The 16752-nt window shown below is 35.7% G+C and overlaps 1 protein-coding gene and 1 long non-coding RNA gene across 3 annotated transcripts; both read right to left on the bottom strand.

The window, feature by feature from the left end:
- On the bottom strand, window positions 982-9553 carry LOC104747220 (protein CTR9 homolog). Of its 2 annotated transcripts, none has more exons than XM_010468818.2 (24): window positions 9098-9553; window positions 8891-8957; window positions 8619-8813; window positions 8291-8391; window positions 7844-7897; window positions 7575-7691; window positions 7413-7476; window positions 7093-7307; window positions 6725-6812; window positions 6451-6551; window positions 6249-6341; window positions 5822-5890; window positions 5605-5697; window positions 5271-5531; window positions 4680-4760; window positions 4432-4590; window positions 3890-3985; window positions 3267-3368; window positions 3081-3188; window positions 2760-2984; window positions 2145-2411; window positions 1954-2025; window positions 1433-1756; window positions 982-1358 (listed from the first exon to the last, which is right to left on the bottom strand). In XM_010468818.2, the coding sequence occupies exons 1-24, from the start codon at window positions 9236-9238 to the stop codon at window positions 1194-1196; spliced, it is 3258 nt and encodes a 1085-aa protein (XP_010467120.1). In that variant the 5' UTR covers window positions 9239-9553; the 3' UTR covers window positions 982-1193. The 2 variants fall into 2 exon arrangements, with proteins under 2 accessions (XP_010467120.1, XP_010467121.1); XM_010468819.2 differs by having other exon boundaries at window positions 982-1352; window positions 9098-9552.
- Window positions 11993-12392, bottom strand: LOC104747221. Its single transcript, XR_761108.2, has 3 exons — window positions 12359-12392; window positions 12169-12258; window positions 11993-12095 (listed from the first exon to the last, which is right to left on the bottom strand). It is a non-coding gene; the product is annotated as an uncharacterized LOC104747221 (long non-coding RNA).

The following is a 16752-nucleotide window of genomic DNA, read 5'->3' on the forward strand; positions in this document are numbered from 1 at the left end:
AAAAAAAAAAAAAAAAAAAACACTAATGCTTATCTAAAGAAATTGTCAACACATGTCAATAGAGATAGAAACTTTTTGTTGGTAACTAAAACAATATACAGATGGATTAGTGATGTGAGATGTTTTTATTTGCTTGTTTTAAACCGAATAAGTAACTAAGTCAAGGATTAGCAACAAATGGATTCAAGTTTCTATCATATATTATTTTTTGTAGATTTGTCAAAAACTTGTTCTTTAAAACCTAATCTTTTAACTTTTAAAAATATATATACAGCACTGTAGATAGTAAATAAGTAATTTTGTGTTGGTTAAACAGTAAATATATTTTCTTAATGTTTATGTAACAAAAGATAAATGAAAAAAAAAATGAGTAAAAATGATGAGAGAAGAGTGATGAGAAAAGACAGGTTTTGCATTCGAGTTGAGTTGAGTTCTGTTCCCTGACTGACTTTGGTCAGGTCTGAAAAAGCCACACACCCAATCAAAAGCTTTCTGCTCTGACTCAGTGAGAGAGAAAGACGACTTCTCATTCTCATCAAACTGAATTATTATTACTGCTTTAGATTTGCAATCTCTTACACTCACCACAAAGCAAAATTATGTATATACTTTGTGTGTTTGTAATTTTGTTTATAAAAACACTTACAGTCAATATGTTCTGAAAAGTTGAAAGAGATCCTTACAGTCTACAGATAGAGAGCAACATGAAACCTAAAAACACAAAAATTAAAGTAAAAGGGAACAGAAGAAACTGCAGAAACAGTATCAAATCCTTCAAGACCACACACCCACGTTTCTGACTCTTCCACTTCCTTCTGACAACACTCTTCTGTATTTTTTATTTCTTTATACTTATTTATTTTAAGTTACTACTATTTTGCTTTTTCTATTTGATTTCTCTTCTTCACATACTACAACTTTCCATTCTAACCATTCACTATGTGTCAAGTTGTTTGTATCTCTATGTTACAACTTACAACCAAAACAAACAATATTACTTTTCCATTAACAATAACAATAAAAAACAAGGCTCAATATCCAGAAAGCCCAAAATTCATACTGATCATATCCTTGGCCTGTGAATGTAATTTGTCCTCGCACTCTGACTTCTAGCAAAAATTGAATCAATGGAATCTTTGTCACTAAAGTTACACAACACACAAGGGATATCTGTTGTCATGTATTGAAAGATCTCAACTGGCCTCTTCATCCTCTATGTTAGCACCTTCTTCTTCCCTAATGCTCTCTTCTCTCTCTCTCTGTGGGCTTGAATTTGGCTGATCCTCCATCAATTCACCTTCTTCATCTGATGATGATAGCGCCCTTCTTCGTCTCACAACCGAAGCAGGCACCTGTACCCACCAAAACAGACAGTTTGAAGACATTTTCTTTTACGTTTGTTCCTTGAGTTGGATCACAGATTATGTATTACCTCATCATCATCAACATCAGGATCTTCGAGACCAGCAGCTGCTAGAGCATCATCATCCACAGGTTCCTCAGTTTCTTGATTCGCCATCTCATCTTCCCTGTTATAATTTGTGTTACCATCTTCATCTTCCACTTCATTGTGATCATCCATAGTAACAACTTCTTCTTCATCATCCTCGTAGTGTCGAGCCCTTGAGCCTTTGTCCTTCTTTCTTCTCTTTCCGCCTTTCTTTCTTCTCCGCTCACTGGGCTTACCTTCCCCATCATCATCTTCCACCCTATCCTTCCGCTTATGAGATCCAGGAGTGGAGGTCTTCCATTGTTCCTAGCGCATTAATTATTACAGAACAAAATCAGCATGTCATCCTAAACATCTCTCAAGACACCATCTTGACAAGCACACACCCTTAAAAATAATCAAATTCAATGGATCAAAGAGTATTTTTTCCTTGACACTACACAGCAACATTGAGAAATCTGATAATGTATATACATTGTACTGAAAAGCAAGAGACCTCCCACCTTTATACGTTGAAATTTTTCTTCTTCTTGCTTTAGGCGTCTCAGCTCATCCTCCTGTTTTCGTTTCTCCAACTGCCCAAGAGAAAAAACCCCATAAAAACACATCAATGATTTGAAAACCTTCCATACAAATCATCATCACCATAATATTTTTGTTGCTGCAAATGGTTAACTTGCAAGTCTATAATTACCTGGTATTTCCTCTGTTCTTCAGCTTTACGGCGTGCTTCTTCTGCCAAAGCAGCCTGACGAGCAACTTCTAGTCTCTGTCGGTTCTGCAGCTCCTCACGCTCAGCTGCTTCACGGTGAACTTTCGCTGCTTCCAGCAGGTGCGAGCAATACTGAACGTGAGTTTGTATTTTTTTGCTATCAAACCCATGAACATGGAGGTCTGAAGCAGCAGACAATTGAGTGAATACACGTACAGCATTCTCTGCTTCTGCAACTGTTGAGCGCACCTGCGGAGTCATCAAGCAGATTCCCTTGTCAGGTGGAAATCAAAGCATAAAACAAATTAATACTCTAAGCATCTCCTCATAAACAAATCCTAGTATCAGTTCTAGTGCATACTAAGGTTTCAAAGGTTAGCCATAACTTAGCAAGGATGACCAGCATACTATGCTACTAGCGTTATCGTGAAAAGTTCTAGATACACAAGCTGTAGAAGCAAGCTCGTAATCCGATTAATTCTCAATCAATGAATGCTGATATCTGCCTATCTTCTAAGCATGGGATACAAAAGGCTAGAGTCAGAAAGAAGCCAGGGAAAGTATCAGTCGCTTGGAAAAAGATGATCTTTGGTTAACCTCATCAGCTGTTCTTTTTTTCTTTTGCAGTGTGGAAGATGATGATTTCTGCATTACAGCACCCAAATCAAATCTGAATGTGTAATTTGAAGGAGTCAAGTGAATGGCCCTTAATAGTGTCTTTTTGCACTCTTGCCACTGCTCAGCCTCATAATGGGTACGGGCTAAGTAAAGAAGAATTTGAGAGTCTGTGTTGTAAAAGAACTTCCGCAAGCAGTTTTGATACTGCCAAACAACGTAGTTAATGAACAGAATACATTAGCAAAACCTAGAAATCAACCCCAAAAAATATGTATATAGATATATGTATAAATGACAAACCATTTTCACGGTTAAGGCAAAATTCCCTTGAGCAAAGTAGACATGAGCCAGATTCACCCATACATCAGGCATCTGAAGAAATACACTTCCGCTTGCAGCTTCTTGAACCTAAAACATTCACAACGTTTCAATGAATGGAAGAATGTAGCTAACCTAAACCATGAACAGTAAATGATAAAAGCTGACCTGAGTAAAAACATCCTTGGCAATATCAAATTGACCTTTCTCTGCCAATACAATGCCAGAACCGTTGGCAGCATACATGTTGGAATTATGTTGAGTCAGGACCTGTAAATTCCAACGATCAACAATGACTAAGAAGATCATTGATGGAAAGATAACATCACCTGTTTGAGAATGCAGTGCTACTAGCATAGAAAATTCCAACAATAACGTTCAGGTTTCTCCAGGCATTTTATCAAGAATATAACTGAATTAATAGGAACCTACAGCAATCACTTGACTCATATGGTCAGCTGACTTTCATTCAAAGGTCGTTCCATTATCTCACTCTATTTATTAATGCACTGTGCTAGCCCAAAACTCCCTGTCCGTGAGAATTAACTAAAACACACATGTAATTAATTTCTACAACCCACACTTGACGAAATTTAGATAGTAACAGAGAAGACACCTAGTGTACAGCTATGCTTAAAAATATCAGACTGCTGGAACTTCATAATTACTCTATGAAAATTATATTAAAATGTCCACCATCCACTCAAGACACCCATACGCACATCTATCAGGAAATATTTTCAAATTACTACTAATGAGAAGAGAGAAAGGAAAGAATTAATATATCATACTTTTGTATAGAGTTCCTTGGCCTTCTCCAGATGTGTAGCTTCTAATTTTGGATTTCTTTTCTCATTGCGCATTGCCGCGAAATAATTCCAGTTCCCCTAAACCAGTCCAGGATGAAATATTACACATACAGAAACATATATAGAACTTGAAGAATAATAGTTCCAATCATCTAAGGCCACACCACACTAAGTTATCAAGACAGAATCCACTCCAAGGTAGTTTGATATCTATCTGCTAGAAAACCAGCTCTCACCAGGCTGCTGGTAAAGGAAACATACAGAATGAAAGGCTGATCTTCCATACATATATTAAAAAGAACCCTATTGTTATCTTGACTGAAGTGTTGTACAAGAGATCCCAGATCACAGTAACAGCTGATTAGATTGGACCCATACAGGCATGGGACAACCATTTATTGGGTGTGATGTGCTCATATAAATCGATTTGTCAATATGATGTCTTTTGAACAACCCAAAAGGAACTTAATTTGATTCTTATTTATTCTGAAACGCTAAAGAAAAGTGGAACTATAAGTATGTACCAGTGAAAGAATAGCATATGAGTCCTTCCCATCAGTTGCATCACTAGCAGCTCGAAAGGTTTCCTTTGCCTTAACCCAGTCATCATTCTTAAGCTCCAATTCACCAAGCAGAGACAACGCATTTGGATTCTTATCGTCCACTTTCAGAGCTTCATTCACCTATAGGAGAAAGTAGGAAAACGCGGTCAGAAAGGAGAAAGCAAGCTGATACAGATAGAATAAAATTAATGCTGAAGATGGTAGAACACCAGTTCAATGGCCAGAGGAAGATTGTTCTGAGCTTTTGCACTCGCAGCAAGCCTCAAATAAGCATCTATGTAGCCAGGATACTGCACCGGATAGGCAGTAAGATTAAGTCGACAGAAATCAAGAGTCAGCATCAGATGTTCGTAAGAAAAAACAAAAGATCAAGCATACATCAGAGTGAGCATTGAAGCATATCATGTAAGACATGGTAAATGTATCCAAAAACTATAGAAATATAAGAAAATAGAAATAGAAGAAACATAAAGCTGAAAATTATATGGCACATGTACCAAACGATGCTTTGAACCCAAACGAGCAGAAACCAGTACACTAAAACCACGGAAGTCATGCTGCCGACTCAATGTTCTCATTTTTGTATTTTTTAGTACAAGAAATAACAACAAACCCCGGGAAAGAAGGGTTTAACAGAAACAAACAATATTTGAGAAAACTCAAAATTGTCTGTTGAATACAAAATATCAGAAAAACGGCACCTCACATTTTTTCCTCTTTTCTCCTCATGTCTAACTCTAGAAAATTCATCATAAACTGAAACCGAAAATAATATCGAAATAGAGTTGTAGGAAATAAACCTTGAAAAGTATCAACCGATACAGAAAAGTCGCTGCTTCTGTTTTGTGTAGCTGCTCAAGTAATCTAGCCAGGTTAAACAAAGTTGTAACTTTATTCCAAGGTACATCGACAGAGTGACCACTTTCAATCAGCCTATGGAAAATGCCAGTATCCTTGTATCCTAGAACAGATACACCCATCTGTTCTAAATTTTCTTTTTGATCAAGGAAGCTAATCCATATTCCATCACCCAGAGCCTCCTTAAAATTATCAAGCGCAGACTGCAAGAAAAAGGGTATTGTAGCCAAGAGACAAAACTCAAAGCAAACAAGCAGGAAGAACCTCATTACAAACCTCAAATTCTTCTCTCTCAAAATGTAAAGCACCAATATCATTTAGGACTTCTATAGGCACATCTTGGCCTCCCTTTTTCATGAGGGTTCGTGCCTGAGAATTTTCATATATGGTTCTCAGAAAAAAGTAACGTCTTTCTTTAATAATGTAGAATAGGCTATACTATGCACTAGAACATAAAATACAATTAATAATATCACACTTTAAGTAGACTTACCATTTTGAAGGCGTCAAGTGCAGCCCCTGTGTCAGATGGTATCAGCAGCTCACCAAGGCCAACAAATGCCTACAAGACCAACGTAGCATTTAAAAATAAGACAAAACAATAACTCAAGGAAGAATGAATTGCAGTAGTCAGCAGATGATCCATAGCCCTATTAAATCTTCAACCACACTTATATGAGCTGTGAATGAAATAAACACACAAGGTGTTTTAATGATATTTGGCAGAAATGTTTACTAAAATGTTTTAAATCTTCCTTACTAAGGCTAAACGTGCTCGTGTTACAGGCGACAAAAGTCGAAGTGTCACTCGACAGTGATCCACAGTAAGGCAACGGAGATCATGATTACTACTTAAGTCGTCAGGTAAGTATCAACACCTTTCGAAAGATCAGGCTTAAGAATATGTAAACCAAACTAACCTGGGCATCACGTGGATCAAGTTTTGTGGCCTTCCGCATGTACTCAAGGGCCTTCTCAGTTTGTCCAAGCTGGGTGTATAAGTGTCCTAGAGCCTAAAGAAGGAAAAGAAACATGCACATGAAGCGTTTTTCAATTTTTTAAAAAAATACGACAAAATACAAAATGAAAGATCAATAATGAAAAAGCATGTAGTCATTTAACCTTCAGCGTCTCGCAGTTATCAGGATAGACTTCTAATACTTTCTCAAAGTTAAATACAGATCCTTTAAGCTCCCCCAACTTTAGTTGTACTTGACCCAAACCTGCAACATCAACAAAAAGCAAATTAAATGACCATACAGGATAACTCTGCACATATAAGATCATCAATCCAAACTGAGCTATACTGGAAACCGAGGCTTTTTCATTGCTAATGACAGATGGTAACATACGAAGAATTAAGAGAAATTCAGTAGAACAGTGAAGGAAAAGTTACCAAAGTAAGGAAATACAAATTCCTGTGGCTTATTATTAGTTTCCTTGATGGCTGCCATATAGTACATCCCAGCTTTTTCATAGTCTCCCTACAACAAGACCATCATCAGACATCGACAGGGAGGTTACACAAAGGAAACAGAAAAAGATGCGATCCCATAGAAGAAAGAAACCATCAGATATATCTCTACTCAAATAAAATTATTTCCGCAGACTTCACTCAATTTTTCCCTCCACTTCCTTAACAACGGCAAGCTCATAGGTTTTTCACCCTAACGTGTACTAGGGCAGACCACAAAGTTCTTCGCCATACTTATCTTCAAGACAACGTACGAATGGAATATACAAGAGAGGATAAAAATGTCAAACCTTGCTATGATATGACCGTGCTAAATTGTAAAAAGAATGTGACTTTGTTGGCCCATGAGTTGTGACGGCTAATGCCGTTTCAGTCAGCTGCTCAACAAGAAAATGCTGGCCGGTGAAAAAAAAGTGATTGGCCAAATAATTTAGGGCTGATGCGCAATAGGGATAAATCTCAAATGCTTGCTGCATTCTCTCCATTCCTTTCCTCATTCCTAAAGCTATGCATAATGTAACATCATCAGCAAAGGCCAAAAAGAAGTTTAGTTTATAGAATCTCTTCATCACAAGCATCACCAGAAGATTTAGAACTGAGTTACACTTACAATCATTTGCTTGCAAATCCATGATCCCAAGTGCCACAAGAGCCTCAACATTATCAGGATCTAGCTGCAGATACAGAATATGGTAAATAGCACACTATTTGTAGAATCACTCAGTCTGCTGTATCATAAGAAAGATGAGATAAACATCCCAGTCCCACTTGCCTGCAGAACACGATCAAAAGCTTGCCGTGCTTTATCTAGTTGCCCCAACTTATAACGACAAAGACCAATTCCCAATCTCACAGCTGCAGGACACCCGGGAAATACTTGCAAGGCCCTCTTAAGACAGTCGATACATAGAATAATTAAAATATTATCAATTTGTTCCACAAATAGACTAGACTGTATCACCTTAAAAATCAAAGAATATGAGGTTTACAGCCCAAGTGAAGAAGTGACAGAAATATAGAAGGTTATAGGGAAAAGCACACCTTGTATAGTTGTAATGACTCGGAAAAACGTCCGCGGTTAAATTCTACAGAAGCCTGTATAAGTGACAGAGCAAATAATTAATTTGCAGAGAAGTAAATGACAGGCCAATACTGTCTCAGGCTAAGTGGTTGGTAAGCGTACAAAATTCTTATTACAAGAAAATTTGATAACGCTAACCCAAAATTTGTTTCCAAGACATACTAAATTGAGCTTCAAGAAGTAAGAAAGTTATAATGCATAACTGTACCCAAAAAAAAGTTCCCAAATTTTACTTTCTCAACCACAATTACGCTCCAAGAAACTTAGCAACCATAATTATACTTGAAGACATAAAAAAAAATTGATGAATATGTCCTATGGCTAAGAATTGAGATGCTGTAGATAGAATCGAACTAGCTATAAATATTTAGCTAAGTGGCAGAAAATGAGATCACAAATCATTATACCTGACCCAGAAGAGCAGGAACATTATCAGGGGCAGTGTCTAACACAATCTTGAAAGCCTGAAGTGCATTATCTATTTCACCCTTAGCGAGTAAGAGCTGACCTGTAAGCAGACAAATACTTGTGAGGATTATGTATCCAGTAAACATAGAGGACCACCACCTTAAAATACTTAATGCGAAGGGAGAAATGGAAACGAAAGGGAGAAATGTAAAGGTTTTTTCCTTGAAAAGAATGTGAAGATCATAAGTCTATTAGTAGGTCTTGCAATCAGTAAAAAACGAATACAAACGAGCATTATAATAAAACCAAGAAGGAATCTGGAAGTACCTTTGCCAACCCAAGTGGAAGGTTCATGCATATCGATTCTGGATGCTTTGTTATAATATTGTGTTGCCAAGATAAATTGCTCCTCTTTTTCTCTGTGTTTGGTCTCAGTTTTACCAAGGTAGCTGTAATACGCACCTAGAGCGTTCAAGATTGCTATTCTCTCGTACTTAACATCAGCATAGTACTCGTCAATTTCTAGCCAAGAAGAAAACAATAATGAGTTTCTTACTCAATTCCAAAAAACCGGGATAATCTAGACAAATTGTGCGTACCAGAACTTGACCCTTCCTCTAGTATTTGGCGGAACTGTTCAATTTTTCCTTGCTTGAAGTACTCCCTCTGGAAACCAACCGAAATCAGAAGAAATAGTTGAAAGACATTGAACAGTCAAGCTCGCTCTAAATAGAGAAGCTGGAAGAATTTTTTTTTTTAAAAAAAAAAAAAAAAAAAAAAAAAAAAAAAAAAAGAGAAGAACGAACCGCGATGATGAGCCAGAGATCGAGAGGAGCTTGTTCGGCTTTGAGGATATCCAGGATATCAGAAGCGTCTCGAGGGAGCTGATCAAGAACAACCCTAACTTCCTCTTCCGAATTCTGAACAGGTATGTACACACTCGCCATTGCTGGCTGGCTAGCGAAGAAACCCTAGATTTGTAAGCTGAGGAGAGCTCTCTTTTTGCAGTGGCAATTTTGTCGAATTAAAAGTATCCTAGATGTGTGTCTGTGTGCGCGAGCGAGAGAGAGAGAGAGAGACAAAGCCGACGGACGTCTCGACGATGAACTTCTGCTAAGTAAAATCTTCTTCGCAAAAAAACCCAAAGACGATTCTCAAATTTCTTTACTTTTCTAATTTCTTCCTTTTTTTTTCGGTTTTAATTAGGATTACATTTTTAAAACTCCGCCGCCGCAATATGGGAGATTAGATAAAATCTTTTTAAACGAATGTTGTTAAATTTTCTTTCACAAAAATTTTGGTTATATATAAGTCCAACCTTCTCCAAGCAAAGCTAGGATCTAGACCCTCATACGCGTGGCGAAGTATATTTGCAGCTCAGGAACTGATTAAACAGGGTGCGCGAATGGTGATAGGAGATGGAGATACGACTAATATCTGGCAATGTCCATGGATCGACTCTAAACCAGCTAGAGGGTTGCAACAGACTAAATATGTCCCTTCTCATCTTCATTCAACAGTATCCTCATTGGCCAAAGTAAGTGATCTACTAAGCACCAACAGACGTGAGTGGAGAAGTGACATCTTGGAAACGGTTTTCACTGAGGAAGACAGGAGGTTAATTGAGAACCTGCGACCAAGAGGACCTAACAAGAGAGATGGCTATGTGTGGGATTATGCATGAACTGGTCACTATTCAGTGAAATCTGGCTACTGGGTTCAAACTCATATCATCGGGACCCGATCCTGTATACAAGAAGTGGATCAGCCTAGCCTACATCCTCTTATTAGTCAAGTTTGGCACACGGATACCAGTCCAAAAGTCCAACACTTCATGTGGAAATGCCTGACTAATTGTATTTCCATAGCAAGTAACTTGTCCTATCGGCATTTGACTAGAGAGAAAGGATGCTCAAGATGTCCACACGAGGAAGAATCCATTAACCACCTACTTTTCCATTGTACTTATGCTTGTCAGGTTTGGGCTCTGTCACCTATCCCGGCTCCTCCAGGTGGTATTTAGTCTAATTCTTTCTACGCTAATATGGACCATGTCCTGAATATTAAGTCCCACGTTCCTCATGCTGACGGACTAGATAAAACTATAACTTGGTTGTTGTGGAGACTTTGGAAAGCCAGGAATGACTTTATATTCAAAGGAAGGGACTTTAATCCTCAGGATACGATGATGAAAGCTTTAGAGGACACAAATGAATGGAAGCAAAGAAAAGGTCAGGAGGAAATGGAAGGAAGACAGCCTGAAGCGAGGTCGGAGCGACATTCAAAATGGAATCCCCCTCCAAGTGGTTGGGTTAAATGTAATACTGATGGTGCTTGGAGTGGGGTCGATGAGTGCAGTGGAACGGGGTGGGTGCTTCGAGATGTAGATGGAGTGGTACTATGGTTGGGAGCACAGGCCATTAAAATGGCTAGATCAGTCTTGGAGGTTGAACTGGAGGCAATCCGAAGGGCACTAATGTCACTCTCCCGACTTAACTATGACTGTGTAGTTCTCGAATCTGACTCATTGGGTGCAGTCAATATGATTAACAATGCAGAAATCTGGCCAGTGTTTGCTTCCATGCTTCAAGATATCCAAGACCTGCTCCTCAACTTTAGGGAATTAAAACTTGTTTTCTCATCAAGGGATTGTAATAAAGTGGCTGATAGGGTAGCAAGGGAATCTCTTTCTTTTGAGAATTATGATCCCAAGTTATACTCATTGGAGCCTAGTTGGATTAAAAGTGTTGTAAGAGAGGATAAACCTAATGTAACATGATTTAGGTGAATGAAAGTTGAAGTTGAGCCAAAAAAAAAAAAAAAATTATGGTTATATACTACTTAGGTGTTGTGGAAAACAAAAATATACTACTTAGGTGTTGCGTTTGCGGGTGGTAGCGGTTGCTAGCGATTGGAACCAATCACACAAACCGCTCCCAATTGCTCCTAATCGCTCCTAATCGCTCCCAACCGCTCCAAACCACTGAATTCCAAAAGCTGCTTCCCGCAAGCGTTTGCGGTTGCGGGCGATTGCAGTTGAATTTTTTTTTTTTTTTTGGTAAAAAAACTTAAAAGATATCAATGATAATGAAATTTTTTTTGTTATATCTTCTATCTAACCATTTTACTCATTAAAGATGGGAGAAAATGTAGTACGGATACGATTGCAGAGATTATAAATTAAACAATTACTAGGATAGTACCCGCGCTACGCCGCGGGATTGTTTTTTGTATATTTTTGTAATGTTGTTTGTAATTTTAGTTTTGTTAGCTTTCTCATAACAACTCATGCAACCTATGGACAGTCATTATAAATCCTAAAAAAATCTAAATAGACCAACATGTATAGGCAGACATTTAAGCAACTCCTCCTCATAAAGCTAAGACATTTAAGCAATCCCTCTTCATAAAACTAAGGAGTACAAATCACGGTTAAAATAACTCAAACCTGCTAATGCCCTTATAAGACAATACTCAGAATACATTCAAGCTCATAGTTCAGTCTTGATAGAAAATTTAAATCGCTATCCATTATTATATGAATTCAAATAATGCACTACATATTGTAGTTGAGCATTTCCAACTACAATACACTACATGCATTACAAGTCTCAAACCAAAGTCTTAACCTAACATTACAACTGCCACAATCAACAAAAACATGAACCTAGAGTCTCTTCTTGTTGTCTTCAAATGCCTTAGCCAAGTTACTAAATCTTACGCTGACGTATCACTCAATGTGCTCCACCACTTATCCTCTCACAATCTCTGCTCTTGCTGGTCTATTATAACAATATTGAGTAGCTACACCAAAACCTTTGTAAGTTATAACCTACAGAAAGAAAACAAAAATAGATTCATGTATAGAAACACTAACCACACAAGCACACAAACAGAGAACGTGTGTCTGTCTCTCTCTTCATGCCAACAACCTCCATTGTTGTTGTGCATCTCCATGGTCTGCTTGCTGCAATGCAAACACCAAATAAGTATGAATTGTGATCCAACAAAAGCACAACAACGAAATTAAAGTTTAAACAGTTTCTAAGCAACAGTCAAAATCTTACCTTTCTACCATTAGCATGTGAAGTTGTAGGAGTTACTGCACAATTATACAAAAGGTTTAAACTCCACACAGTCACACACTGCAAAAAGAACTGTAAAAAAACAAACATACATGTGTTAGCATGCTTGGAGCTCCTTCCCACCATACACAAACGTACATCACAACTTAGTCCAAAATGTGATGTCTTTCTCAGTTTTTTTCTTAGTACATACCTAAGTTTTTTTCAGAACTCCGTGGATGTCAATATATAAGAAGTCCCCATCAGAGTTTTTATCAACTATTATAGATGTGCTAGTGTTAACTGCCAAATAACTACTCATCTCCAGCAAGTTAAACCATCAGCCAGAATCATGAGTTAGTCTTCACACATAACAAAATTGGAAGAAGAATGAATAAAATCTAGATAAAGCTTCGTCTTTTCAGTTCTATATCTATAGTTTCAAACTCAGAGAAGAACAAAATCTGAACATCAAAAGTCTTCTCCGGAACATAATCCAAAAGATAATTGAACATCAAAAAGGAAGAAAAGGAAGAAGAATTCACTAACATAGACGTTGGAGGGTTCCATGCTTCGTTGGCGCCGTTGATCGGAAAACAAAACGGGTACCGACACACTCCTAGTTTGCAGGGAAAAGAACTCGGCGGAGAAGGTTTTGGATTTGAAGCGGATAGAAGAATCGGCGGCGGATATTCTTAAATTTTGGTTTTCTCGATCGGTAGAAATAAATCAATGTGTCCCTCTTGGCAAAAAAAAAAGATGAGTTGTATTATTGTTATAATTTAATTGGTTACAGATTTTTTCTGATGTGTCAGTCTCTGCTTCAATACAGAAGCTGAGCTGTCAACACCTTGTGAGAAACCAACAAGTTTTATTGTATTGATAAGAAAATAATATTCCAATTAATAATAACCCGGAAAACTTGATGTAAATTTAAAGGCACATCGCACATAAGTTCAAAAAATCTAAATAAATATAATATTTCATCAGAAATTTAAGAAAATAAGATTATTTGTGAAAAATATTAAAACAAATCACCAGTGACTCTTCTCAACTCTCATTTGACCATTCCTATCGATGCAACTACTGACCCACGATCTAAGAGAAAAGAGAAAAGATCTACGATCTAAAGCATATGTTTTGTCATTTATTAAATTACTTGATTAAATGTTTCGTGAAAGGCCAAATGCATAAAGGAATAAGTATTTCAATATGAAATTTATTTGTTTTTTGAATAATTATTTTAGTATTTTTTAATAAAGTTTAATTATAAATAAAGTTTAATAAAAAATTTGGTGTTTTTAAACATTTATATATTATATATCACATTTATTATGTTTCAACCGCTATTGCACCCGCTGGTTAACCAGTCGTAAACCTCCCGTAAACGCACCAATTTTAAACCGCTAAAAAATTTTATTATCATTGATTTCTTTTAAGTTTTTTTACCAAAAAAAAAAAAAAAAATTCAACCGCAACCGCAAACGCTTGCGGGAAGCAGCTTTTGGAATTCAGTGGTTTGAAGCGATTGGGAGCGGTTTGTGTGATTGGTTCCAATCGCTAGCAACCGCTACCACCCGCAAACGCAGCGTTTGAGGGAGATAGCAAGAGAACCAGTCAACACCTAAAAGAAAATAAGATTCCAATTAACAAAAACTCGGAAAACATGAGGTAAAACTATTGGCACATCACACATATGTTCAAATTTTTTTTAATAAATATAACATTTCATCAAAAGTTTAAGAAAATAAGATTATTTGTGAAAATATTAAAACAAATCACCAATGACTCTTCTCAACTCTTTTATAATTAATTTACCTTGGTCTTGTAATTCATTGTTAGGAACTTATTGAGTGTAGATTTTTAGCAGAGAAACTCTATAATCTAAAACATATGTTTTGTCTTTTTATCACATTACTTGATTAAATGTTGAGTGAACAGCTAAATGCATAAAATAATAAGTGTTTCAATATGAAATTTATTTGTTTTTGAATTATAAATCAAGTTTGATAAGTTTTTGGTGTTTTTAAACATTTCTATAATTATATATTACATTTATTATGTTTTAATTGCTATTGCAGCCGCTGGTCAACCAGTCGTAAAACTCCCGCAAACGCACCCATTTTAAAACGCTAAATCAGTCATTCAAAACGCTTAATAACGCTTGAAACCGCAGTCATCTGCTTTCGCAATCTCCCGCAACCACAACCGCAAACGCTGTGTTTGAACCAAACAGGCTGATATTTATATATATATATATATATATATATAAGTTATAACTATATATATACTAGGTTTTCGTATAATATAAGTGTTATAAGTGTAGTTAGGCTGATATATACATAGAGCTACAGATTTGGCGTTCCAAAAACAACATTTATAAATTTATGCAGTATAAAGTATTGTATCAATCAACGAAATTGAATCCAACATGTATTCTATTACTTAAATTTTTTTATTTCAACCAAATATTAATTAGGAAAATAGTTCATTATTGGTAGTTAAGTTGAAAGAGAAACATTAACAAGAAAAAGATTCATAAATAAATTTTAAAAATTCTAACCAAACAATTAGTTTTAATATTACAAGATCTGCTGGTTCTCTACCAGAACTTAAATTTGTCTTCCATGTATTAACACTTAAAAACTCGGACAAGTTACACTTGATGTAAAGAACAGATTTTTTTTTGATGAATAAAATTTTACATTCATTCAAAAAAAAAAATATTACAAGGATCGGCTATACTGGTTGACAAAAAAAAAAAAATTGGTTATACTGCTAAGCATTTGTTTTTAAACACATCACAATCACACGATTCTTTTTTATTCTGGTTTTGTAGAAATTTACTTATATTTTATACAAAACCCTCGTTATGAACCATCTATATATAATAGCAAACCCACTTTTTTGTGTCAACTTTTAATCCAACAGATGAGATTAGTTCCAGTTTTAATCCAACGGTTTAAAATTATTAATTGTGTCTTTTCGTCGCACCCCCATCTTTCAAAAATCACATCTATTAATTTTTACACATTTTAAATCACACCTCTTAGTCTTTGCATCTCTTTGTTGTACCTCCTGTTTCAAAAATCACATCCATTGATTTTTACACCTTTTAATTTCACACTTCTATGTGTTACATCTCTTTGTTTTACCTCCATGTTTCACATCTATTAATGTTTACACCTTTACATTTCACACCTCTATGTCTTACACCTCTTTGTTTATTATATATAAACTTTTCTTGGCTACATAAACAAGTTTCGGAAAATTGTTTTTTGAGTACTAAAGAATTGTATTATTGAAGTGTTTCTTAACTTTCAAGCATCAATCTCTAATTCAAGGTAATTTAATATTTTTGCTGCGAATGACCTGTAGTGTTTCTCGGTTAGATTATTATTACTGTTAGTCGACACTATTAAGTTCATACATTAATATTAGTTTTATATACATATATAGTAAAATAATTATTTAAATCAAATATAAATGTTTTCTCTTGTGATTTCTATTTATTGTTTTATTTGGTTTGTATAACATATAACACACTAAGGAAATACAAATGTTGGCTTCTAATTTACGATATTATTCAATGTCTAGAAATATACACTGTGTATGGGAAAGTTCGAAAACAACATGTAAATAAGATTGTGAAATAATAATTCATTCAGAAAGGCAGAGAGAGAATGACATCGGAGGAAAATGAGAATGTTTATGGTTTAATTACATAACAATGACCCACATTTCTTACACTATCCTCCTCTTTGTTTTGTCAACACATTATGCTACAATGACACTTACAAGAAAAAAACACTGTTTATAAAATTAGCAATGACCCACGCACACTTCTTATATATTATAGATTTTTATTTTGCTAACGGATATGGATCTTAACTATGGATGTATATCAATTATCTGAATAATGTTATTTTTTGTTTAATACGACGAATTATTTATGTATACGAACGCTAGCTGTGCTCACACAACATATATGAAAGGCAGAGCTGTAAAAAGTAATGCGCACGGATCTCACCCTCGACTTTGGCTAGACGAGACGAGATATACGAATTATTTTAACCGACATCGACCTGATCAATATATAATATATACATATATAGTAAAATAATTATTTAATTAAATAAAATATTAATGTTAATACAAATTAATAATAAACAAAACCAGTTAATGTTAATATACAAATTAATTATTAATGGTAAATTATATTAATGTTATTTATTATGTTGACTAAAAATCGAAAAGAACCTTTTCATAAGTGGTATAACAAAACTTCCCTCTTATAAAAAATTAATTAGATCGACGACATAAAGGGAGTGGTAATCAACTGGTGCAAAATGTTGATGACGTACGTAAATTTCCAAAATAGTTCAATGTTTCTTACT

This window comes from Camelina sativa, chromosome 15 (genome assembly GCF_000633955.1).
Source record: "Camelina sativa cultivar DH55 chromosome 15, Cs, whole genome shotgun sequence".
Lineage (NCBI taxonomy): Eukaryota > Viridiplantae > Streptophyta > Magnoliopsida > Brassicales > Brassicaceae > Camelina > Camelina sativa.